The sequence below is a fragment of the Rattus norvegicus genome, chromosome X (genome assembly GCF_036323735.1).
Source record: "Rattus norvegicus strain BN/NHsdMcwi chromosome X, GRCr8, whole genome shotgun sequence".
NCBI lineage: Eukaryota > Metazoa > Chordata > Mammalia > Rodentia > Muridae > Rattus > Rattus norvegicus.
In genome coordinates, this window is record NC_086039.1 from 83,877,674 (window position 1) to 83,901,740 (window position 24,067).

At 34.2% G+C, this 24,067-nt stretch overlaps 1 protein-coding gene across 5 annotated transcripts in view; it reads left to right on the forward strand.

The window, feature by feature from the left end:
* Positions 1-24,067, forward strand: part of Klhl4 (kelch-like family member 4) — a 290,282-nt gene that overhangs the window by 251,627 nt on the left and 14,588 nt on the right. For 3 of the 5 annotated variants that reach the window (XM_039099723.2, NM_001108244.1, XM_039099724.2), the window contains 5 exons: positions 1,973-2,137; positions 3,318-3,454; positions 6,197-6,393; positions 10,502-10,714; positions 17,596-17,782. In XM_039099723.2, coding sequence (XP_038955651.1) covers positions 1,973-2,137; positions 3,318-3,454; positions 6,197-6,393; positions 10,502-10,714; positions 17,596-17,782 — 899 coding nt within the window. The remainder of the gene's footprint in view (positions 1-1,972; positions 2,138-3,317; positions 3,455-6,196; positions 6,394-10,501; positions 10,715-17,595; positions 17,783-24,067) is intronic. The other 2 variants (XM_063280013.1, XM_006257199.5) reach the window with 1 other exon arrangement.

Below are 24,067 nucleotides of genomic sequence, written 5' to 3' on the forward strand. Positions count from 1 at the left end.
CAAGAATCGACAAATGGGATCTCATAAAACTGCAAAGCTTCTGTAAGGCAAAGGACACTCTTGTTAGGACAAAACAGCAACCAACAGATTGGGAAAAGATCTTTACCAAACCTACAACAGATAGAGGGCTTATATCCAAAATATTCAAAGAACTCAAGAAGTTAGACCGCAGGGAGACAAATAACCCTATTAAAAAATGGGGTTCAGAGCTAAACAAAGAATTCACAGCTGAGGAATGCCGAATGGCTGAGAAACACCTAAAGAAATTCAACATCTTTAGTCATAAGGGAAATGCAAATCAAAACAACCCTGAGATTTCACCACACACCAGTGAGAATGGCTAAGATCAAAAACTCAGGTGACAGCAAATTCTGGCGAGGAGGTGGAAAAAGAGGAACACTCCTCCATTGTTGGTGGGATTGCAGAGTGGTACAACCATTCTGGAAATCAGTCTGGAGGTTCCTCAGAAAATTGGACATTGAACTGCCTGAGGATCCAGCCATACCTCTCTTGGGCATACACCCATAAGATGCCCCAACATATAAAAAAGACACGTGCTCCACTATGTTCATCGCAGCCTTATTTATAATAGGCAGAAGCTTGAAAGACCCCAGATGCCCTTCAACAGAGGAATGGATACAGAAAATGTGGTACATCTACACGTTGGAATATTACTCAGCTATCAAAAACAATGACTTTATGAAATTCATAGACAAATGGTTGGAACTGGAAAATATCATCCTGAGTGAGGCAACCCAATCACAGAAAAACACACATGGTATGCACTCATTGATAAGTGGCTATTAGCCCAAATGCTTGAATTACCCTAGATGCCTAGAACACATGAAACTCAAGACGGATGATCAAAATGCGAATGCTTCACTCCTTCTTTAAAAGGGGAACAAGAATACCCTTGGCAGGGAATAGAGAGGCAAAGATTAAAACAGAGACAGAAGGAACACCCATTTAGATCCTGCCCTACATGTGGCCCATACATATACAGCCACCCAATTAGACAAGATGGATAAAGGAAAGAAGTGCAGGCTGACAGGAGCCGGATGTAGATCGCTCCTGAGAGACACAGCCAGAATACAGCAAATACAGAGGGGAATGCCAGCAGCAAACCACTGAACTGAGAACGGGACCCCCGTTGAAGGAATCAGAGAAAGAACTCGAAGAGCTTAAAGGAGCTTTAGACCCCTTATGAACAACAATGCCAAGCAACCAGAGCTTTCAGGGACTAAGCCACTACCTAAGGACTATATATGGACTGACCTGGACTCTGACCTCATTGGTAGCATTGAATATCCTAATAAGATCACCAGTGGAAGGGGAAGCCCTGGGTCCTGCTAAGACTGAACCCCCAGTGAACGTGATTGTTGGGGGGAGGGTGGCAATGGGGGGACGATGGGGAGGGGAACACCCCTAAAGAAGGGGAGGAGGAGGGATTAGGGGGATGTTTGCCCGGAAACCGGGAAAGGGAATAACACTCGAAATGTAAATAAGAAATACTCAAGTTAATAAAAAGAAAAAAGAATATGATCAAATTATACTGTACCAAAACTTTAAATTAATTTTTTGAAAAGTATTTCTGGCTTAAGCACCTAGGACATATGATTGAAAGTATTATATTGAACTCAATATAGGAACACTAAAGAAATAGCACAAAATGGGGTGATATTTGTTGATTTACCTTATACATGTAAATATTAGATTGATTCATATGTAGTTGCAGTATTGTCCTGAATAAAAATACTATGACTCTCCATTTGAATGGAAGTTAAAAAGTTGAGACAGTAATAATATTGAAATATTTATTATTAGAATGCAAATTTAATGTAATTTACACAATATTTTTATATAGAAGTGTTAACTAAGTTTTCACTAAGTTGATACATATAAATTAGGAGAAACTTGAAATGTGCAAAAAATGATAAAATCAGTTATATTCTCATTTTCACTTCACTTTCAGACAATATGCTGAGGAGCCTGAACAAATGAATGTCATTTCTGAGGATCACTACCGTTCTCGAAACCATGCGGATTATACGCTCTGTAAAATGGAAAGCTATTTAAAAGAGAAAAAACTGTGTGATGTGCTACTTATTGCTGGACCGCTTAAAATCCCAGCTCACAGGTAAATACCCTTATGTGTCCATAGGGTACAAGTATAAATGAGGAAGAATTGATAGACTGATTAAAATTGGGCCATGGATGAATAATTTTGTATTTTGAAATATTCAAACGTTAATATTTTCAGCCTACTTAATTGCCCTTTCTAACAATAAGTGCAATCTAACAAATTGTGATATTTCCGTTCGTTTTAAAACAGGGACTTACTATGTAACCCAGTCTGGCCTGGAACTTGTTATATACACCAGGCTCACCTGGAGCTCACAGAATCTACCTGGCTCTGCCCCCCCATGCCCTGGCATTAAAGGCATTTGCAAACATGCCTGGCAATTTTAAACATTTATGGAGAGTATACTGATACGTTTTTAAAACATATTGAAAGCTCTGCATGAAGCCTTCACAGGACCTAGGGCTTCCCTCACATTGATGGCAGACAAGGCCATCCTCTGCTACATATGCAGCTGGAGCCATGGGTCCCCCCTATGTGTATACTTTGGTTGGTGATTTAGTCGCTGGGAGACCTTGGGTGGGGTTGGTTGGCTGATTGATATTATTGTTCTTCCTATGTGGTTGCAAATCCCTTCAGCTTCTTCAGTGCTTCCACTAACTCCTCCATCCGGGTCCCTATGCTCAGTCTGATGGTTTGCTCTGAGTATCCACGTCTGTATTGGTAAGGCTCTCTCAGAGTCTCTCGAGAGACATCCATATCAGGCTCTTATCAGCAAGAACTTTTTGGCATCGGCAAGTGTTTGAGTTTTGTGGCTGAATATGGGATGGATGCCCAGGTGGGACAGTCTGTGGATGGCCTTTCCTTCAGTTCCTGATGGCCCAGCATAGGGGAATGCTAGGGCACTGGGGCCGGAGTGTGTGAGTGGGTGGTTGGGGGAGCACCCTCGTGAAAGCAGGGGAAAGCTGGGTGGAATGGAGGGAGGAGTTCAAAGGAGCAACCAGAAGGGGCATAACATTTGAAATGTAAATAAAAAAATAACCAATAGGGGTTGGGGATTTAGCTCAGTGGTAGAGCACTTGCCTAGCAAGCGCAAGGCCCTGGGTTCGGTCCCCAGCTCCGGAAAAAAAAAAAAGAATAAAATAAAAAAAGTAACCAATAAAAATTTTTAAAAAGCGCTGATGATTATTTGTGATACTTTTGACTAACAGTATTGATTCAACCTTTCTATTTCTAGATTGGTTCTCAGTGCTGTGTCTGATTATTTTGCTGCAATGTTTACTAATGATGTGCTAGAAGCCAGACAAGAAGAGGTCAAAATGGAAGGAGTGGATCCAAATGCACTTAATTCTTTAGTGCAGTATGCTTATACAGGTGAACTCTCAATGTGTATTAACTAATATTAACTCTACATTATATAGCGTGTGTTTCAATGTGTATTAACTAACAGTAATGCTACATGAATGGAAAATATACAATATAGCAGCTAAATCATTTTGTAGAAGTAGAAAAAGAAAAAAGACAAAATGATATACTAATCATTATAATACAAATTTAAAGAGTATGCTGTTGATTATTACTACCATGATAGGATAGAGCTGTTTTAACATAAAATTACAAGAATGCACCTTCTATATATTGAAGTATTATTATTATTTTTATTATTTTTAAAAATGTGCAATTTTTTGGAGAGGCCATGTATCTGAGTGTAAGTAACCCCAAAGGCCAAAAGAGATTACTGGGCACTGGAGCTGGAGTTACAGCAAGTTGTGAAATCTTTGATATGGATAAATCGTAAAAATATTAGAACAGCTATAAAAGCAAACATAGCATCTATCTGATTACAATTAAGTAAAATTAGATTTCAACAAAAGAATTACCGTAACTATATGAACACTTGGACATTTCATATTATAGATTATTGAAAGATTAATGTATTATTACAGATAGTAAAGTTGAAAATTAGCATATCCCTACATGCAAAGGAAAGTGAAAATATAGCATATGAGAAACCATAAAATGGAGCAGTACAAAGAACAACTTTTCACTAAACATGTTTAAATTAAAAAGTTAAAGAGATCTTAAATAAGCAATTTAATGTATATTACTGATATCACTATTCAATTTCAATATTAGTCATCAGAAAACAATAATTAATATCAAGAAAGACTTTAATTAAACAAATAAGATTAATATTCTTCAAAGACTCAATAAAGTAATGAATTGGGTGTTGAAAAACTAAACAAGTTCAATAAAACTAGAGGGTAATGGGGAACCATAACAGTAGAAATCAGTCAAAATCAGAGAATCATCAGATTATACTTGAAAACATATATATTTTAGTAAATTGGACAATCTAAAGGAAATAGGTACATTTATAAACACACAAGAGTTACCAAAATTGCTCCAAGATAATGTGAAGAAAAGCAAAACCTTAAGCAATCTCAAAAAAATATTGACATTGATAAATTAAAAGCACCAAAAATTACAAATTAAATAGCCCAAACCCTAATGCACTGACTGTTGAATTTTACCAGATATTTAAAGAAATACTAATAACCAAACTTTTGTATTATTCTCCAAAATATAAAGAGAATAATCCTATTGATCTCATTTTATAAAGTGTGTTATGCAAATAAATAATGAAAATTAATACACACACATAAAATAAAAATCATAGGCTGAACATTATGATGAACATGAATGCACAAAGTCTCAAGAAAACTTCAAATTCAACAACATATGAAAGTCTCAGTAGCTATGATTAAGTTGACAAAAGAGAAGTAAGAACTGATATATTAGCATTACTTTTAATTATAAAGAATAAAAAATATGAATGTTTATAACATGTTGAAGAATATAGTAGATGATTTAGATACGTACTATTGGCTGTTAATAGACAATGAAGCATGAAGGATTCACTGATAGATGCCCCAGTAGGAGTAAATTTTTAAGTATCATAGTAGTTGACGGAAGCCTGCTGCAAAATACTGTTTTTTCATATGGTTCTACAGATTTAAGAATTTAGGGAAGTTGGCAATTCAAAAATATAGGATATGTTTATAACTCTTGTTTTGTGATATGCAAGCAATTATCTCCTTTTAATTATTAATTAAATAAATAACCCAAGGAATTGTGTGGATGTACTGCATACATCTACTATATAATAGTTTGAAATTAGTCGAGCCAATACCAATGCATATTACTCATTTTTTACGGCCATAGAAATCTCATCAGAGTCTTAGAATGAAAAAAAAAAAACTTTTAACAATACTATATGTCAATCATTTGAAACAACGTTCATAGTTTCTGTGACTTGGCTAAAATGACAAAACATAAGGATATATTTTATTTATGATTATTTATAGTAAGGTATCAATAATGCTTGTTGAAACATAATGGATAGAGCATTATAAGCATGTGATTTAAACTCCTTGCAATAACTTCCTAAGTGCCAAATGCCAAAACATCAATGCAAATGGATGAGCAGCTTTCATTTGTGAACTCTTTGTAATATTTCCTTTATTTTGAGACAGTGTCAGAGGTAATTCTGAGCATAATACTTGGGCTAAGGTAACTTTATCATATGCACAAACATAAAGAGATAAAAATATGTGCATCTGTCTTGTTTATCAAGATATTTGCTCCTACAAAAATGGTCATGTGGTAACATGACCATTCTGTTTTTAGAAAAAATATGACATTACAGTTTTTAGCTAATAATGTGAGGTTTCCCAGCTTCATTTATGTATGAATAATATTTTAAAATTGTATAAATTCAAGGCTGTGTTCTTATATATGTATTTATAAAATGATTAATATAAAATTGAAATAATGCTTTAAGCCAATAAGAAAATACTCAGTAACCATTCCTAACGATCACTATTAATTTATTACAGCCATTTTGTTCCATCCTCACTGATGACTTTTTCCTCCTTATTTGTATGTACACAAAAACGCCTTTGTATTTCTCAGTCTTGAACCATATTCCTAGCAAATTTACTGATCATTAAAAGGCATAGATGCCATATAAAAAGCAACGAAAATGTCATGTAACATATTGGTGCTCTATTTCATGTGATATGTAATCATTCTTTACTAATTCCAACCATTTAGGTGTGCTGCAACTGAGAGAAGACACCATTGAAAATTTGCTGTCTGCAGCTTGTCTCTTACAGCTGACTCAGGTCATTGATGTGTGCTGTAATTTCCTCATAAAGCAGCTTCATCCTTCAAATTGCCTAGGAATTCGCTCATTCGGAGATGCCCAGGGCTGTATGGAGCTTCAGAATGTGGCACATAAGTACACCATGGTAAAATCATTTATTTAAGATTAATTTATTGTAATAATATGTACTTTCTCTCATAAAACTGAAAGCCTATAAAACTTACTTAGTTTTCAGATAAGTTGTAGATAATACATATTAGAAAAACCTTAGTTGAATAATAATCACATTTTTCATTTTAGAAATAAAATGTTTTATTAAGTCTTTAAACTTCACAAATTTAAAATATTTGCTTATTATTAAATTGAACATTTCTGATTGGATCCACAATACTGAAAACATTACCTCTCTGACTTCTTACAGAATTATCAATTTATTTTGTAATATTGTACAAATTAGGAATTCTGTTAAAATTAAACATTACTCAGTTTGAATAAGTGCCAATATTGTGGATACAGGTCAGACTGTAGAGTGTTTGCTTAGATGCGCAACACCCTCCATTCAATTTATTGATCTTTCATAAACTGCTCACGGTGGAATATATTAGCATTTTAGCCTGTATTCTAGAGGCAGGAGGATCAGGAGTTCTTTGCTACCCTCTACTCAGAAAGAACAGTCCTAGACCAGCCTAGGATACGTTAGATTCTGTCTCAAAAAAGAAAAATAGATGAAAGATGAAAAAAAGCAACAGATCATCAAGATTAGTAACACAAATGATTTTATTGAATTGGTTTTATGTCTTAGAAAAAACTCGTAGTCTGCTTAAAAACAATTTTCGGTTTATTGATTGAACTTTCTAAATCTCTCTTAATTCTGTCAAGTTATAATTGATCAAGTTGAATATTTCAGTAGATTGTAATTATTTAGAATTTGTACAGAATAAAACCATGTTCATTTAAATAGACAACACTTGGATGAAATATAGACTAGAGAAAGTCAAGGAAAATGAGCATTGGGCATAAAGTACAAATCTTTACTGTGGTTACTAATGCTTCTTTAATACAAAGAAAATGAACTACTTAAACTCTAAAGCAGTAGATTACAAGAGAGATAGATCTCTTTAAAACTTTATCCAAAATTAAAGACTTTGAACAAATGAAATGGCTCCAGTCATTTGGAACTTTTAAAAGACCCAATTGTATATTATAGAACAATAAATAACCAATTGTAGAATTATTCGATACAAATAACACTTTTTGGGACTTTTTTTCCGAAATTTTATCACAAAGAACTTGCGATCTCTAAATATTTTTTCGTGTAAATTTTCTTCTTCATTTATTCCCCTCGTTCATCAGCTCATTGCCCAGAATTTGAAGTTTCAAATACTATCTTGAAACAATAAAATGTGTGGAGAATCACATTATCACAGATTGACATTTTACAATGTGTTATTTAGCCATGCTATTTATATTCCTGTGTCCTAAATACAGTTGCCATATAATCTAAAAGAACAGCAGCTATGTAGGTCAAAGGTTAATCCTACCATAAAAGCCAAACACGAAAACTTCCTGTTAAATTGCTTAAATTCTTGAACTAAGTATTAACAGTTTCCTGTCTGGTATCTTACTCTTGCAGACAAAATACACTCTGATAAACAACTTGAATTATTTTTGTTGCTCAAACTGAACTCGTCTTCCTTTTTGCATTGTGCTATTCAAACTGTGTGTCAAAGCAGGATGTCCATAAAAACGCAATAGTTCTTTGTCCCTTAACACTCATTCAATAATATTAGCATCTATTCTGAATACAATAAAATTAGGAAAAAGTGCTTCTTACAGTATTTTTACAATTCTGTATCAATCGGGTTAGAATGAAAATAATTACTTTCTATAAATATTGGTAGACAGGGTAGGTATTCAATTATGATAGATAAGCAATATTATGGAAATATCTACTACATTCTATGAAATTATAGCTTTTGCTGGACCTCAGAGCCAGAGTTAATAGCACACTTTGAAGACACTTAAGACTTACGACTGCTGTCCTAAGTGTGTTCAAACTGTTCATTTAGCCTGATTTTAATAGAATAATGTGGCCACCAACTTTATTTCCTTTGTATTTTTCATGTAATCAAATTTCACAACCTAAGATAATGCATATTATACTGTCGCAGGCTTCTGATTCAGACTACTCTTTCACATTATTTACTGAGAGCAGCAAAAGCAGAATCTGAAAATAACTTCCTACAACCCAATGTAGTTGAAAGTAAACCTGTGAATATTGTTTGATACACAATGTCATTTGTTGCTTCCATCAACTGGGACCAGTTGGAGCCAGTGACTTTTTATCTTATAAAATGTTGCTAAAGATTTCTGTAAATTATCCCATCCCTTTACCATGTGATGCTTTCTATGAAGTTCATTAAATAAAAAGCAAAGTTGCTTGTCATTGGCAAACAGAGAGTTTCATAAAGACAAATACAAAGGGACAGACACATACATAATCAGGCACAGATTCAGACTCATACAACAGAAATAAGGCAGAGCACAGAGGGAGCATGAAATAGAGAATTCAAATCTATTCTTATTCTTGGATAAATGAGTCCAAGGGGAACTTCAAAGGGAATTTTTTTTTATTTTTTTCATTAATGCCACACCAATGCATTACTGGTGACTCAAAGTTAAACACTAATGCATTATAATACACAGAAAAAAACAATTGGGTTGGTAGAATAAGGAAATCAGCTTTACCTACACTGATTTGTGTCGTTTTCATGCACAATCTCCCTCAGATAAATACATGAAATTGACAAATAAAAGTCTCTATCTCTGTCATATAAATACTCAGAATATAATAAACAGTATTTTAGTGTATAAAAGTTATGAGAAATTAAATAAGTACCTTTAATGATTAACCAAAAATATAAAAGAAAATTTGTGGCCAATTACATAATGAAAAGTACATTGGGTTCAAAATAATTTCAAAATAAAACTATTTAAGATGATTACTCTCTACAGTACAAAATAACACATTAGCATGCACCAATCTTTTACCACAATATATACACTTTTATTTACACTAATGTATATTACTTGTCAGTTTTCAATATTCTTATGAGGCAACAACTCTAAAGTAATAACAATGACAATTACTTATCATTACTTTAATTTTCAATAGAGGCATTTTAAATAAACTTCCCTATGATGCATTTTGGTATTGATTAGGTATTACATGCTGAAATTCGACATCTCAGTTTTCCCATTTTTATTTAAGGAATACAGTTTCAGACTTAACATACAACAACAGTGACAGTTAATGATACTTTCAAATTTTCTGTCCTCTTTCATTTATTTCTTAACATTTCTGAAACTACTTTATCACTTAGAAAAGACAGTTGCACAATTGAGCAAAATGTAGTAAGATGATTTGAGATTATATTTACTGTAATCTGAACTACAATCATTATGATTAATGTTTGAGTTCAGAAACTCCAGCCCATTGTATAGGACATCAATAATGTGTACTGCATGTTTCTCATTAGAGTAAGTCTGTCCCCTAATAAAATAATGATTACTTAACATTTGCATAATTATTAATGAGTGGAGCAGCATTCCAATGGTTTGCTATTAATGGGAGGAATGTCAGCTGCAATGGTCTGTAACATGAAGAATAACAATTATGTCTCAAGTGATTAACTTAATCACAAAGGGGTTCATTGTCTAAATAGGCACAGTAGTTTGGAAATTTGTGGTCTCAGCATTTCATTATGGAATTATCAACCTTGGTTTTTCATTTAGCGGAAAATTTGCTACTTAGTCTCCTTTCATTAATAACAAACTAGGAGTTAGAAGTGAGTTTATATTTGATTTATACAAAACTCCCAATTATTTAGAATCTGTCTTAAGATGTTTCCAGAAAAATGTAACTGCTTAATTCTGTTTGAAGAGTACAATAGCTTATAGTACTTAAAGCTTGGGGTAGTCAACTGTAAAAAATATTTGAAATAACTTGTTTTCAAAAATATGTGTTTTAGAACTAGAAATTATGGTGATGTTTTGATGAAAAATTGAGACATGGTTGCTTATACTTTAATAGGAGATGAAATATATGGCAATTACAAATGGAACTTGACATAAGATACATTAAAATATGTGTTCTGATTTTTGTGGAAGTTAACAAAATATAATACTTTTGTATTCTTATGTTATTAAGCAGCTTCTCAACTACTATATCAAAAGATGTTGTTTCTTTTTAGGAACATTTCATTGATGTCGTAAAGAACCAAGAATTCCTGCTGCTTCCAGCTAATGAAATATCAAAACTTCTGTGTAGTGATGACATTAATGTGCCTGATGAAGAAACAATTTTCCATGCTCTTATGCAGTGGGTAGGACATGATGCTCAAGCTAGGCAACAAGATCTGGCGAAGCTGCTTTCTTATATCAGACTGCCATTACTGTCGCCTCAGGTATGGAACTTTATCAAGATAATGTAAATTAGATTTCTAAATTACTTGTAGGCAGCAAACCCATCATTATTTCTCATTTTTTCAAAGGACATATAATAATGGTGTATACAGAATTCACTTCATAGAAAACCAGTCTTCAATTAAGGGTATTAATAATGGAGAAAAAGAAATGCAGCTTAATAGACTAACCTACAAATGATCCCCAACATTGTAATATCCATTAGTTTCAGTTTCCTCCCTTGCCAAATTGCATTATAACGGGTGTAGAAAATGACTAGGGCTCCTTTTCTGTTTCCACTCACCTTCTAAGCAAAGTGGTAATAATCAACATTGCAGCTTTGTGTAAGGGGCTTTAGGAGGAGTCAGATCCTGAATAATACCTAGGAACATGGGCAATTATCTCCTGTAATTGAAAGCAAGCTCCTGTCCTTTCAGGTGCACTCATTATAATGGAATTCTCATTGTGAATACTGAACTAAAGGATTATAGCAAAGATCATTCTAAAAATAAATGTCCTTAAGCAGGATTCAAGATTGACTCATTTGTTGTTCAATTGCATTAACCACATTTTCTCTCTGTTGGGAACTGATCAGTAACAAATATAATATGAATAATACAGAAGAATATAATGCTAATATGGATTTTATATTTATTGAATCTGGATAAGATACTCAAAATAATTACTTTGGATAAGAGGTCTTATAAGATTAATGAAAAATTAATACATTTATAACAATTTAACCCGATTAAATATTACTATTTAAAAATGCTAATATATTGAAAATTTCTCTTTAATTTTCATCTCTTACATACTTATATGTATATCTACATAAACATTATTGTAAAGCAAAGCAATATGCCAAGATTTCCTTTCTAAAGTGGCTATTTCTCCAGTTCTAATAGAGTAGAAAATGCTTGCCTGACATTATTATTTTTAAATTTGCATACAAAATCAAAGCTCTTCTTATGACATTTCTTGTGCATCTACTGTAGTTTGTTGATAGTTTACTGATACCCCCCAGGTTCTCCTTCTGTCTTTTTTTATTCCCAACAAATATATATGACATGAAAGTAGATGAGAAATACACACATACAGATAGATACACACATATAACTAAATACTAGATACTGTATATAAGTGGGAACAGTGATATATGTCTTTACGACTAGCTTCTTTGGCTGAGAATGATCTCAACTTCCCTCCCTTATCTTGTAAATGATATTATCTGGTCTGTTTTTATGTCTTGGTATTATCTAGCCTGTCTTTATCTCTTAGTGAAACAACATTTTCTTGTATCCAGTCATCTGTTGAAGGGCATCCAGGTTTATTCCATATGGAGGATTTTGTGAATAGTATTGCAATAATCATGGGTAAGCAGGTAACTGTCTACATAGAATGCTGAGATAGATTTCTTTGAACATATTACTAGCATGGTGTAGCTCAGTTACGTAGTAGTTTTTATTCTAGATTTTTGAAGAAAATTCCTGCCAATTTCCTTTTACTGGTTACCTTTTGCAACAGCAGTGTAGAGGGGTTTCTTTCCACATCTCTCAAAAATGTTATTTATTGAAGATTTTAAATTTTTAATTTTAAACTTCTAAAATAATTTTCTTACCAGTATATAATGATGATGTCCATTTGAACGAGAGTGAGATGGAATGCATTGTGGTCTTATTTTGTGTTCTTTGATGGCTAAGAATATTGAAACTTTTTTCATACATTGGTTGGCCATTTATGGTTTTTAGTTTGAGAATTTTCTGTTCTGTTCAATTATTTCATTGGATAAATTATGTTTTCGATATTTAAAGTTCTGCGGTTTTGTGGATGCTAGATATTGTTAAATGTATAGTTGGCAAAGAATTATCTTGTATTCTGAAGATGTCTGTTGCACTAGTTTTCTGTGAAGGTTTTTTTATTTATCTTATGTAATCTTAAATTAATGTTGCTATTTATTGAGTCTTTGAACTTAGTTTTTCAGATTTCTCTCTCTGTTTCTCAGTTTTAGCTGTTCTGTTTATGTTCTTGATCCATTTAGAATTGATTGGTGTAGGGTAAGATGTAGAAATTTAGACTGGCTCATATGTATACCGATATCTGATTTCCCTCCCTTTGTGTGCTGAAGAGAAAAATCTTTGCTACTTAGAGGTTTATCAAAAATTATGTTGCAGGGTAGTAGTTTATCCTCAGTACTCTAAGCCATTTCATTGGAGTAGGGATTTCTCTCTCTCTCTCTCTCTCTCTCTCTCTCTCTCTCTCTCTCTCTCTCTCTCTCATATTTGCATTCACTTTTGTGCAATAATCATGCTTATTTAATTAAATCGCTCTGTACTACTGTCTGAAATTGAATATTATGATGCCTTAGAATTCTTATTGCTAAGACTGTATTGGCTATTTGTGGTATTTTGTGTTCGTTTCCATATGAGCTTTTGGATTCTTCACTCTTGCTGTAATTGACCAAAGTTACTGTCCTTTTGTTAGTCACAGCATTGAATCTGTACCTTGCTTTCATTAATGTAGCCTTCCCTTCTTTAGTCCTCTTTAGAGTTTTCTTGGTAGAACACTTTGGTCACCTTAAATAGGTTTATTCCGGGTTAGTTTACTTTTTCAACTATCTAGAATGGAACTTTTTCTTGTTTTCCTAAACACAAATTAGTCAGTATACATAAAGTTTACTAATCTTGATATTTCAATTTCGTATATTGCTACTTTTCTAACAATGTTTAGCACATCTAAGAGTTTTATAGTTAAGTCTTTTATTGTGTATATATCACATCATAAGCATATATAATGGGAATTCTTTTTTCTACATGAATCATATTTTTGTCTTATTGATTTAGCTAATAATTCAAACAGCTCATGACTAGGAATGGAAACGTGGCCATTCTTATCCTTCTGTTTTTGAAGTCAATGCTTTTCAGTTTTTCAGCATTTAATAACTGCCTTAGTAATATGTTTCTTTCACAGTTTTCTACCTGTTCCATTGATCTACATGTGTGTATGTGCATTCACAACTTTTTGTGATAGTGTCATGCTTATTTTGTAATACTATATAAACTTTAATATCATAATTTAAGCAAACTATGAATTTTTCTTTTACATTCTTTATTATATTGAGGTATGTTCATTCTACTAACAGATTTTCATAGCTTCTTATCCTCAGTGATGCTGCAGTTCACTGAAACCTTTTTTATCTATTAAAACCATTTTGTGGATTCTATATCTATGTCTATTAATTTAAGATTTTACATTTGTTGTCTTACATTTGGTGTACCTTTCTCAAGTTCTTAAAATGAACCCCATTTGTTCATATTATATAATTGATTTAACATACTATTCAAATATTTTTACAAATATTTTATTGAGACATTTAGTGTCTATGTTCACTCGGTAAGTTGATTTAAAGTTTTCTGGCATTACATTGGCTTGTTTGTATCCTTATATGGTTTTAGGTTTAGGATAATACTAGCTTCTTTTAGTATGGTTTCTATAGAATTTTATCTCCTTTGGCTTTATTGAATGATCTGTGAACTATTTATGTTGTTTCTTCTTTTAAAACTTGTTAGAATTCAGCAGTAAATGTGTCTAGAATTATCCTTTTCATTGTTGGAATAATTTGATAAGGCTTGACTCTTGTAGCTTACAATTACTATACTACTATGAACACATTTTATATTACCTGAATTTAATTTTAGCTTAAGAATTTATCCCACAACATAGATTTTTCAGAAGCTTTTGAATATGCATTTTGAAAATATTCTTTAAACATTTTCTGGATTTAATCTTTAAATGTAATGTTTCTTTCCTCATCCATAATCTTTGTAAATTTGGCCCTTCTCTTTGATTATTAAATTGATTCTTATAATGTTCATTTAGTGTCCATTCCATTATATGCAGCAATAATTTTTGTTATCTGTTTATGCCTCTTGGCTTTGAGTTTGGTTTGTTAGTAATATTTTTATGGTGTTGAAGTGTATTGTAAAGATGTGTGTTTTTCAAGGACAGCATTAATATCCTTTAAGAACTGATTGGGGCATCATATAGTTTCTAATAAGCTTTTCCCATAAATTAAACTAAGAAATTCTATTATTCTTTAATAATCTATTCATATGTAATAACGTAATACCAATTGCCTTCTTGAGCCTATTGTATATACAAAAGACAAGACAATTGTAATGCCTAAAATATAAATATTCCAATATACAAATAATGATGCTTTCAAGATTCTAAATAAATAACAGATAGCCAAAATTCAGAATTTGTGGAAATTTTATATTTTTGTGAATATGAGAATCTTGGAAATGTATTAGATTCTCTACCCGAATGCTATATAAGATGCCCTCAGAGCAGCAGCATGATATTGTCTATAAACTTTTTAAATTCTAAGTCCCTACTCAGGTCATCCAAATCACTGTCTTTCATCAGCATCACTAATATATGTCATAACCTGTGGATCAGATACGTTTAGGTATGCAAAACCTGAGATGCACTACTTTATCCAAAGCTCTTAAACATACAGTTATTTATATAGATTTTTATATTTTCCAGCAGGTGTCAGTTTAAACTTCTCTGTATTAGAAGGATACAATTCTTATTCTCTCAACTCTAATAATGCTTTATGCTTAAAATATATTTTTTTGTGAAAACGTCTTGATGCTGTTAATGATAGTCAATGACATGGACACATAGACTTTCTAAAACAAGTTAATATGTTCTAAACACTATAGAAACAAAATACATGAAGGTGATAAATCTATTTAACATTTTTAAGAGAAAAGTTGTGTAGCTTAGTCTTTTTTTTTATTATTAACCTGAGTGTATCTAATTTACATTTCAAATGTTATTCCCTTTCCCAGTTTCCCAGCAAACATCCCCCTAATTACTCTCCCCCTCCCCTTCTTTATGGGTGGTCCCCCCCCATCCTCCCCCCATTGCCGCCCTCCCCCCAACAATCACGTTCACTGGGGGTTGAGTCTTAGCAGGATCAAGGGCTTCCCCTTCCACTGGTGATCTTACTAGAATATTCATTGCTACCTATGAGGTCAGAGTCCAGGGTCAGTCCATGTATAGTCCTTAGGTAGTGGCTTAGTCCCTGGAAGCTGTGGTTGCTTGGCATTGTTGTACATATGGGCTCTCGAGCCCCTTCAAGCTCTTCCAGTTCTTTCTCTGATTCCTTCAACGGGGGTCCTATTCTCAGTTCAGTGGTTTGCTGCTGGCATTCGCCTCTGTATTTGCTGTATTCTGGCTGTGTCTCTCAGGAGCGATCTACATCCGGCTCCTGTTGGTCTGCACTTCTTTGCTTCATCCCTCTTGTCTAATTGGGTGGCTGTATATGTATGGGCCACATGTGGGGCAGGCTCTGAATGGGTGTTCCTTCAGTCTCTGTTTTAATCTTTGCCTCTCTCTTCCCTGCCAAGGTTATTCTTGTTCCCCTTTTAAAGAAGGAGTGAAGCATTCACATTTTGATCATCTGTCTTGAGTTTCATTTGTTCTAGGCATCTAGGGTTATTCAAGCATTTGGGATAATAGCCACTTATCAATGAGTGCATACCATGTGTGTTTTTCTGTGATTGGGTTACCTCACTCAGGATGATATTTTCCAGTTCCAACCATTTGCCTATGAATTTCATAAAGTCATTGTTTTTGATAGCTGAGTAATATTCCATTGTGTAGATGTACCACATTTTCTGTATCCATTCCTCTGTTGAAGGGCATCTGAGTTCTTTCCAGCTTCTGGCTATTATAAATAAGGCTGCGATGAACATAGTGGAGCACGTGTCTTTTTTATATGTTGGGGCATCTTTTGGGTATATGCCCAAGAGAGGTATAGTTGGATCCTCAGGCAGTTCAATGTCCAATTTTCTGAGGAACCTCCAGACTGATTTCCATAATGGTTGCACCAGTCTGCAATCCCACCAACAATGGAGGAGTGTTCCTCTTTCTCCGCATCCTCGCCAGCATCTGCTGTCACCTGAGTTTTTGATCTTAGCCATTCTCACTGGTGTGAGGTGAAATCTCAGGGTTGTTTTGATTTGCACTTCCCTTATGACTAAAGATGTTGAACATTTCTTTAGGTGTTTCTCAGCCATTCGGCATTCCTCAGCTGTGAATTCTTTGTTTGTAGCTTAGTCTTCAAATCTATTTCAAATACTATGTTAAAGAAATAACTACAGTTTTGTCAGGGAAATCAAAATAGTATTTCACCAGAGATTACAAGTTGAGCAAAAGTAGAACTGAAATTAAACAGAAAAAGAAAATATCAGAGAAATATTATCAGAGGAAACGAATAATTTCACTCCAGCAAACTTGCCTGTTATTTCTTTGGATATTTTATGAAAGCATGGATTCAGAACTCCAGAAAAAAATTAATAGAATATACTATAGGTCATTATGAAATATGTTCAAGGGTTTTCTCCAGTTTATCTTGGGGGCAATATTTTACATCTAATTCATCACTGTTATGTAGGGTCCTTTATTGTATCAGGGAACGATAGGACATATCAAACACTTTTCCTGGTCTTGAGTAGTTTCATACGTACATTAACTCACTTTTAAAAGCATATACTTTCAAAATAATGATCTTATATAATGCTAAATATACAGTATTCCTACAAGAGATAATATCTTAACAGAGCATGTTTCCATGACATTTCTGAGAGTTCAAATATAAACAAAAATAACGAGCTTACTACATTAGCCATGAGCAGTGAAATTGAGATACCTACTTTTGTGTGTCTATAGCTAGTCTATTTGATTACTTTTGTCAAATCTTTTTGTCAGTTTCTTTTTGTTTTCAAAAGTAGTGCTTCATGTAATAAAAATAATTACTGTTCTTTCTGATGTTGGCCACCTGATATATGTGTCACGCATTATTGTTTTCCAGTTGCTTGCAGATCTAGAAAACAGTTCAATGTTTAGTGGTGATCTGGAATGTCAGAAGCTACTAATGGAAGCTATGAAGTATCATCTCTTGCCTGAGAGAAGATCCATGTTGCAAAGCCCTCGTACAAAGCCTAGAAAATCAACTGTGGGGGCACTTTATGCTGTAGGAGGTATGGATGCTGCTAAAGGTAAAAGCAACACATTAATTAGTTGGGAAAATGTCTCCATTTGAAAAAGAAGAGCTATTTCTAACAGCCTCCACGCTATAAGGATGCTATTAAATCCATGTTATGTAAGTGTATCTGAAGGTGTTCTTCATAATTAGGGTAATTTGTGTGATTTTGTGATCTCATTTTCCTTCTTATATCTTAGATGATAATCCTTTAATTAGGACTGATCTAACTGCTAATAGCAATTTTACTTTATGAGGTGTGTTTAGTCTAGATTTGATTGTTCAGTTTTCCCTATTAAATCTTTTCAGGAAATTTTATTTATATTCATTTATTTATTTAAATTGAAAGAGGTATGTGCATGCAAACATAATTTTGACACAAATGGCATAGTGAGTTCTAGATACTGCTCTCAACTCTCTGATGCATACTGAAAGACTAATTTCAACAATATTGAATGAAGTGCTGAAAACAAGATTGTCATTTTAAATTTGCAATAAAAGCTTGATTTTTACATAAGAATTCCATGAAATGCAATTATCCTTGTCATCCTTGAGCATGTTTTATCTATAGCTTTCCTTATTTGCATGTGGTTTTTCATTCTTGCCATGTATTTTGCTACTATAATGAAGCAAAGACATAATTTTTTATGATTTTATTTTATATGCAAGGATGTTTTTTTTTCATGAATGTCTACGAACCATATATGCTTAGTATTCATGAGTACAGTCTCAGGGAGACTGGAAGAGTCATTGGGTTTCATGAAACTAAAGTTACAGATGGTTTTAAGCCACCATGAGGGTGCTAGAAATAAACATGGGTCGCACAGAAGAGCAGCCAGGGCTCTTGCCAACTTAAAGCATCTCTGCAACTGAAAGCAAAACTTTTCTAACATAAATTTGATTGTATAGAATGTAGATCATGCTTAGAGACAATCATACGGATAAACCAAAAGCAGAAATTATATTTGATGCATTGACAAAATTAACTACAAATTGGAGGTTTATCTATATAAAATCAATTATTTTGGATGAAAATTGGAATAGAAAACAGGAAATGCAACACTTTTTTTCACTTAATGAATTTTTTATTACTAGAAAAGTCTGAGTCTTGGAAATCTAAAACGATAGATATTAATAAAACTAGAGATGGAACACTAACATGATGGACAAAAATGTGAAAATGGCAAAAAGCATATAGAGGAGCAACTTTGATTTTTATTAGTGTGCAATAATCTTAGAATACTATAGTTTCATTAGGACTTTTTTGTGTTTGCTATATTTTATTGGATATTTCATTTATTTATATTTCAAATGTTATTGCCTCTCATGGTTTCCCTTATTTTTTTGAGATAACCTTTTCTTTTTTATTATATATTTTATTGGATATTTTATGTGTTTACATTTCAATTATTATCGTCTTCCCCCCTCTCCCATTCCCCTTCCCTTCTCAGCTTGCTTCTATGGATATGTGCCAACTCCTACCCACCCACTCCCAACTCAACACCCTGGCATGCATCTACACTGGGGAAAAGAGCCTTCAAAGGACCAAGGGCTTCTCCTCCTATTCATGCCAGACAATGCCATCCTCGGCTACATATGCAGCTGTAGCCATTGGTCCCCCCCATGTGCACTTACTGGTTGGTGGTTTAGTCCCTGGGAGAACTACTGGGGTCTGGTTGGTTGATACTGTTCTTTCTCTGGGGTTGCAAATCCCTTCTGCTCCTTCAATCCTTGCTCTAACTCCAACAGTGGTGTCTCTGTACTCATGTCAGCTGCAAGCATCCTCATCTGTATCAATAAAGCTCTGGCAGAGCCTCTCAGGAAACACCCATATCTGACTCCTGTAAGCAAGCACTTCTTGGATAAGCAATAGAGTTTGGTGGCTGCATATGTGATGGATCTCAAGGTGTGGTGGTCTTTGGATGACCCCTTCTTCAGTCCCTCCTCCACTCTTTGCCCCTGCACTTCCTCCTGTGAGTGTTTTGTTCCCCCTTCGAAGAAGGACTGCGATGCAGTTATTCAGGGTTCCGAAGGGGCGTTACCCTTGAGCCAATGGGGGGCGAGAGAAGAAGGAGACCAAGAAAGATTCTATTGTCAAGTTTTCGTTTATTGGGATGAATGTTACAGCTTTTAAGGCTTTCAGGTAGGGGGAGTGAGGGTAAAGGCAGTGATAGTTGGAGGCAAAGAGGTCAGGCGGTAGAAGATGAGGTCAGGCAGTAGAGACACCGGGTGTTGACTCAGGAGATAACTGATTTTTGCTTAGGCTGAAGCATCCCGTGAATGTTATCTTCCTATGGCGTAAATTCATGGGAGAGGGTTTTGTCCCACAATCTCGAGGCTTTATGGCAGTTATCTTAGAGGAGTATGTGTGGCCAAGAGTCATGTAGCCACTTTGAGCTATACAGTCACAAAATGGCCAGGCCCAAATCCAATACGGCTCCCTACAGGACAGAAGCATCCATATTTTGGACTTCCTTCATCTTGAGCTTCCTATGCTTGTGAATTGTTTCTTGGGTCTTAGCTGTTGGGCTAATATCCACATATCAATGAGTACATAACATGTGCGTTCTTTTGTGACTGGGTTACCTCATTAAAGATGATATTTTCTAGTTAATTCGTTTGCCTAAGAATTTCCTGTGGTCATTGTTTTTAATAGCTGAGTAGTAATCCATTGTGTAAATGTACCATATTTTCGGTATCCATTCATCTGTTGAAGGACATCTGTGATATTTCCAACTTTTGTCTATTATAAATAAGGCTGCTATGAAAATAGTGAACCATGTGTCCTTGTTATATGTTGGAGTCTTTTGCATATGTGCCCAGGAGTGGTTTAGCTGGGTCATCAGGTAATACTATGTCCAATTTTCTGAAAAACCACCAGAATTGTTGCAAAAGCTAGCAATCCCACCAACAATGGAGGAGTGTTCCTTTTTCTCCACATCCTTGCTGTAAGCTGACTTTTTTATTTTAGCCATTATGACTGGTGTGAGGTAGAAACTCAGGGTTTCTTTTTTGGTTTGTTTGTTTGGTTGGTTGGTTGGGGGTTTTTTGTTTTTGTTTTTGTTTTTGTTTTGTTTTTGTTTGTTTGTTTGTTTGTTTGACTTGGGTTACACAGATGACTAAGCATTTGAAGATTTGTTTAGGTGCTTTGAGGTCATTTGATAGTCCTCAGTTGAGAATTCTTTCTTTAGCTATGTACCTCATTTTTAAAAGGATTATTTGAATCTCTGGATTTTAACTTCTTGAGTTCTATATATATTAAAGTTTTGCCCTCTATCCGATGTACAATTGGTAAAGATCTTTACTCAATCTGTTGGTTGCCATTTTGTGCTAATGACTGGGTCCTTTACCTTACAAAATCTATGCAATTTTATGAGGTCCCATTTGTCTATTCTTGATCTTAGAGTATAAGCCATTGGTGTTCTGTTCAGCAAAATTTCCCCTGGGTCTATGTGTTCAAGGCTCTTTCCCAATGTCTCTGTTAGTTTCAGTGTATTTGGTTTGATGTGGAGGTCCTTGATCCACTTGGACTTAAGCTTTGTACAGGGTGATAAGAATGCATCGATTTGCATTCTTCTACATGCTGACCTCCAGTTGAACCAGCACCGTTTGTTGAAAATACTGTTTGTTTTCCGTTGGATAGGTTTAGCTCCTTCTTCAAAGATCAAGTGACCATAGCGTGTGGGTTCATTTCTGGTCTTCAATTCTATTCCACTAATCTACCTGTCTATTTCTGTACCAATACCATGCAGTTTTTGTGAAGATTGCTCTGTTAAACAGCTTGAGGTCAGGGATGGTGATTTCCCCAGAAGTTCTTTTATGGTTGAGAGTAGTTTTCACTATCCTGGTTTTTTCTTATTCCAAATGAATTTGCAAATTGCTCTTTCCAACTCTATGAAGAATTGAGTTGGTATTATGGTGGTGATTGCATTGAATCTGTAGATTGCTTTTAGCAAGATGGCCATTTTTACTGTATTAATCCTGCCAATCTATGAGCATGAGAGATCTTTCCTTCTTCTAATGTCTTTAATTTCTTTCTTCAGAGTCTTGAAGTTCTTGTCATCCAGATCTTTCACTTGCTTGGTTACTGTCACACTGAGGTATTTTATGTTATTTGAGACTATGCAAAGGCTGTCATTTCCCTAATTTCTTTCTCAGCCTGTTTACCCGTTGAGTAGAGGAAGGCTACTGTTTTGTTTGAGTTAATTTTATATCCAGCCACTTTACTGAAGTTGTGTATCAGGCTTTGGAGTTCTCTGGTGGAATATTTGGGGTCACTAAAGTACACTAACATGTCATGATCAAATAGTGAGATTTTGACTTCTTCCTTTCCAATTTGTATCCTGGTGATCTCTTTTTGTTGTCTGATTGCTCTGGCTAGGAATTTGAGTACTATATTGAATAAGTAGGGAGAGAGTGAGCAGCCTTGTCTAGTCCCTGATTTTATTGTAATTGCTTCAATTTTCTCTCCATTTAGTTTGATGTTGGCTACTGGTTTGCTGTATATCGCTTTTACTATGTTTAGGTTTGGGCCTTGAATTACTGATCTTTCCAAGTTTTTTTTTTTTTATTACAAATGAGTGTTAAATTGTGTCAAATACTTTCTGAGCATCTGATGAGATGATCACGTGTTTTTTATTTCCTTTGAGTTTGTTTATATAGTGGATTAAGTTAACAGATTTCCATATATTGAAACATCCCTCTTCACCTGGGACAATGCTTACTTGGTTATGGTGAATCATCATTTTAATATATTCTTCGATCCAGTTTGCCAGAATTTTATTGAGTATTTTTGCATTGATATTCATAAAGGAAATTAGTCTGTAGTTATATTCCTTTGTTGGGTCTTTATGTGGTTTAGATGTAAGTGTAATTTTGACTTCATAGAATGAATTGGCTATTGGGTCTTCTGTTTCTAATTTCTGCAATAGTTTGAAGAGTGTTGGTATTAGGTGTTCTATGAAGGTCTGATAACATTCAGCACTAAACCTATCTAGTCCTGGAGACTTTTAATATTTGCTTCTATATCTTTGGGGTTTATGGAACTGTTTAGATGGTTTATGTGATCCTGATTTAGCATTGGTGCCTGGTATCTCTATAGAAAATTGATCATTTCCTCCAGATTTTCCATATTTGTTGAGTTTAGGCTTTTGTAGTAGGATCTGATGATTTTTTCATTTCCTCAGTTTCTCTTGTTATTTCTCCCTTTTCATTACTGATTTTGTTAATTGGGATACTGTCTCTGTGCCCTATGGTTAGTCTGTCTAAGAGTTTATCAATCTTGTTGATTTTCTCAAAGAACCACCTCCTGGTTTCGTTAATTCTTTTTATAGATCTTTTTGTTTCTATTTGGTTGATTTCAGCCCTAAGTTTATTTCCTGCTTTCTACTCCTACTGTGTGTATTTGCTTCTTTCTGTTATAGAGCTTTCAGGCTTGCCGTCAAGCTGCTAGTGTATGCTCTTTCCTGTTTCTTTATGGAGGCACTCAGAACTTAGTGTTTTCCTCTTAGCACTGCTTTCTTTGTATCCCGTAAGTTTTGGTATGTTGTGCCTTCATTTTTATTAAATTCTAAAGTCTTTAAATTCTTTCTTTATTTCTTCCTTTACCAAGTTATAATTGAGTAGAGTGTTGTTCAGCTTTCATGTATATGTGTGCTTTCTGTTGTTTTTGCTGTTACTGAAGCCCAGGCACATTCTGTTGAGATGTATGGGATTATTTCATTCCTATTGTATCTGTTGAAGCTTGTTTTCTCATCGATTATATGGTCAATTTTAGACAAAGTACCTTGAGGTGCTGAAAAAAAGGTTTAGTCTTTGGTTTAGAATGAAATATCCTTTAGATATCTGTTAAATCCATTTGGAACATAACTTCTCTTTGTTTCACTGTGTCTCTGTTTTGTTTCTCTCTTCCTGATCTGTGCATTGATAAGAGTGGGATATTGAAGTCTCCTACTATTATTGTGTGTGGTACAATGTGTGATTTGAGCTTTAGGAAAGTTTCTTTTATGAATTTGGGTGCCCTTGCATTTGGAGCATAGATGTTTATAATTGAGAGTTCATCTTGGTAGATTTCTCCTTTGATAAGTATGAACTGTCCTTCCTTATACTTTGATAACTTTTGGTTAAAATTTAATTTTATACAGTATAAGAATGGCTACTCCATGTTATTTCCTGTGTCCATTTGCTTGAAATAGTTTTTACAGCCTTTTTTTTTCTGAGGTAGTGTCTGTCTTGGTCACTGAGGTGCATTTCCTGGATGCAGCAAAATGCTTGGTCTTCTTTTGGTATCCAGTATGGTTGT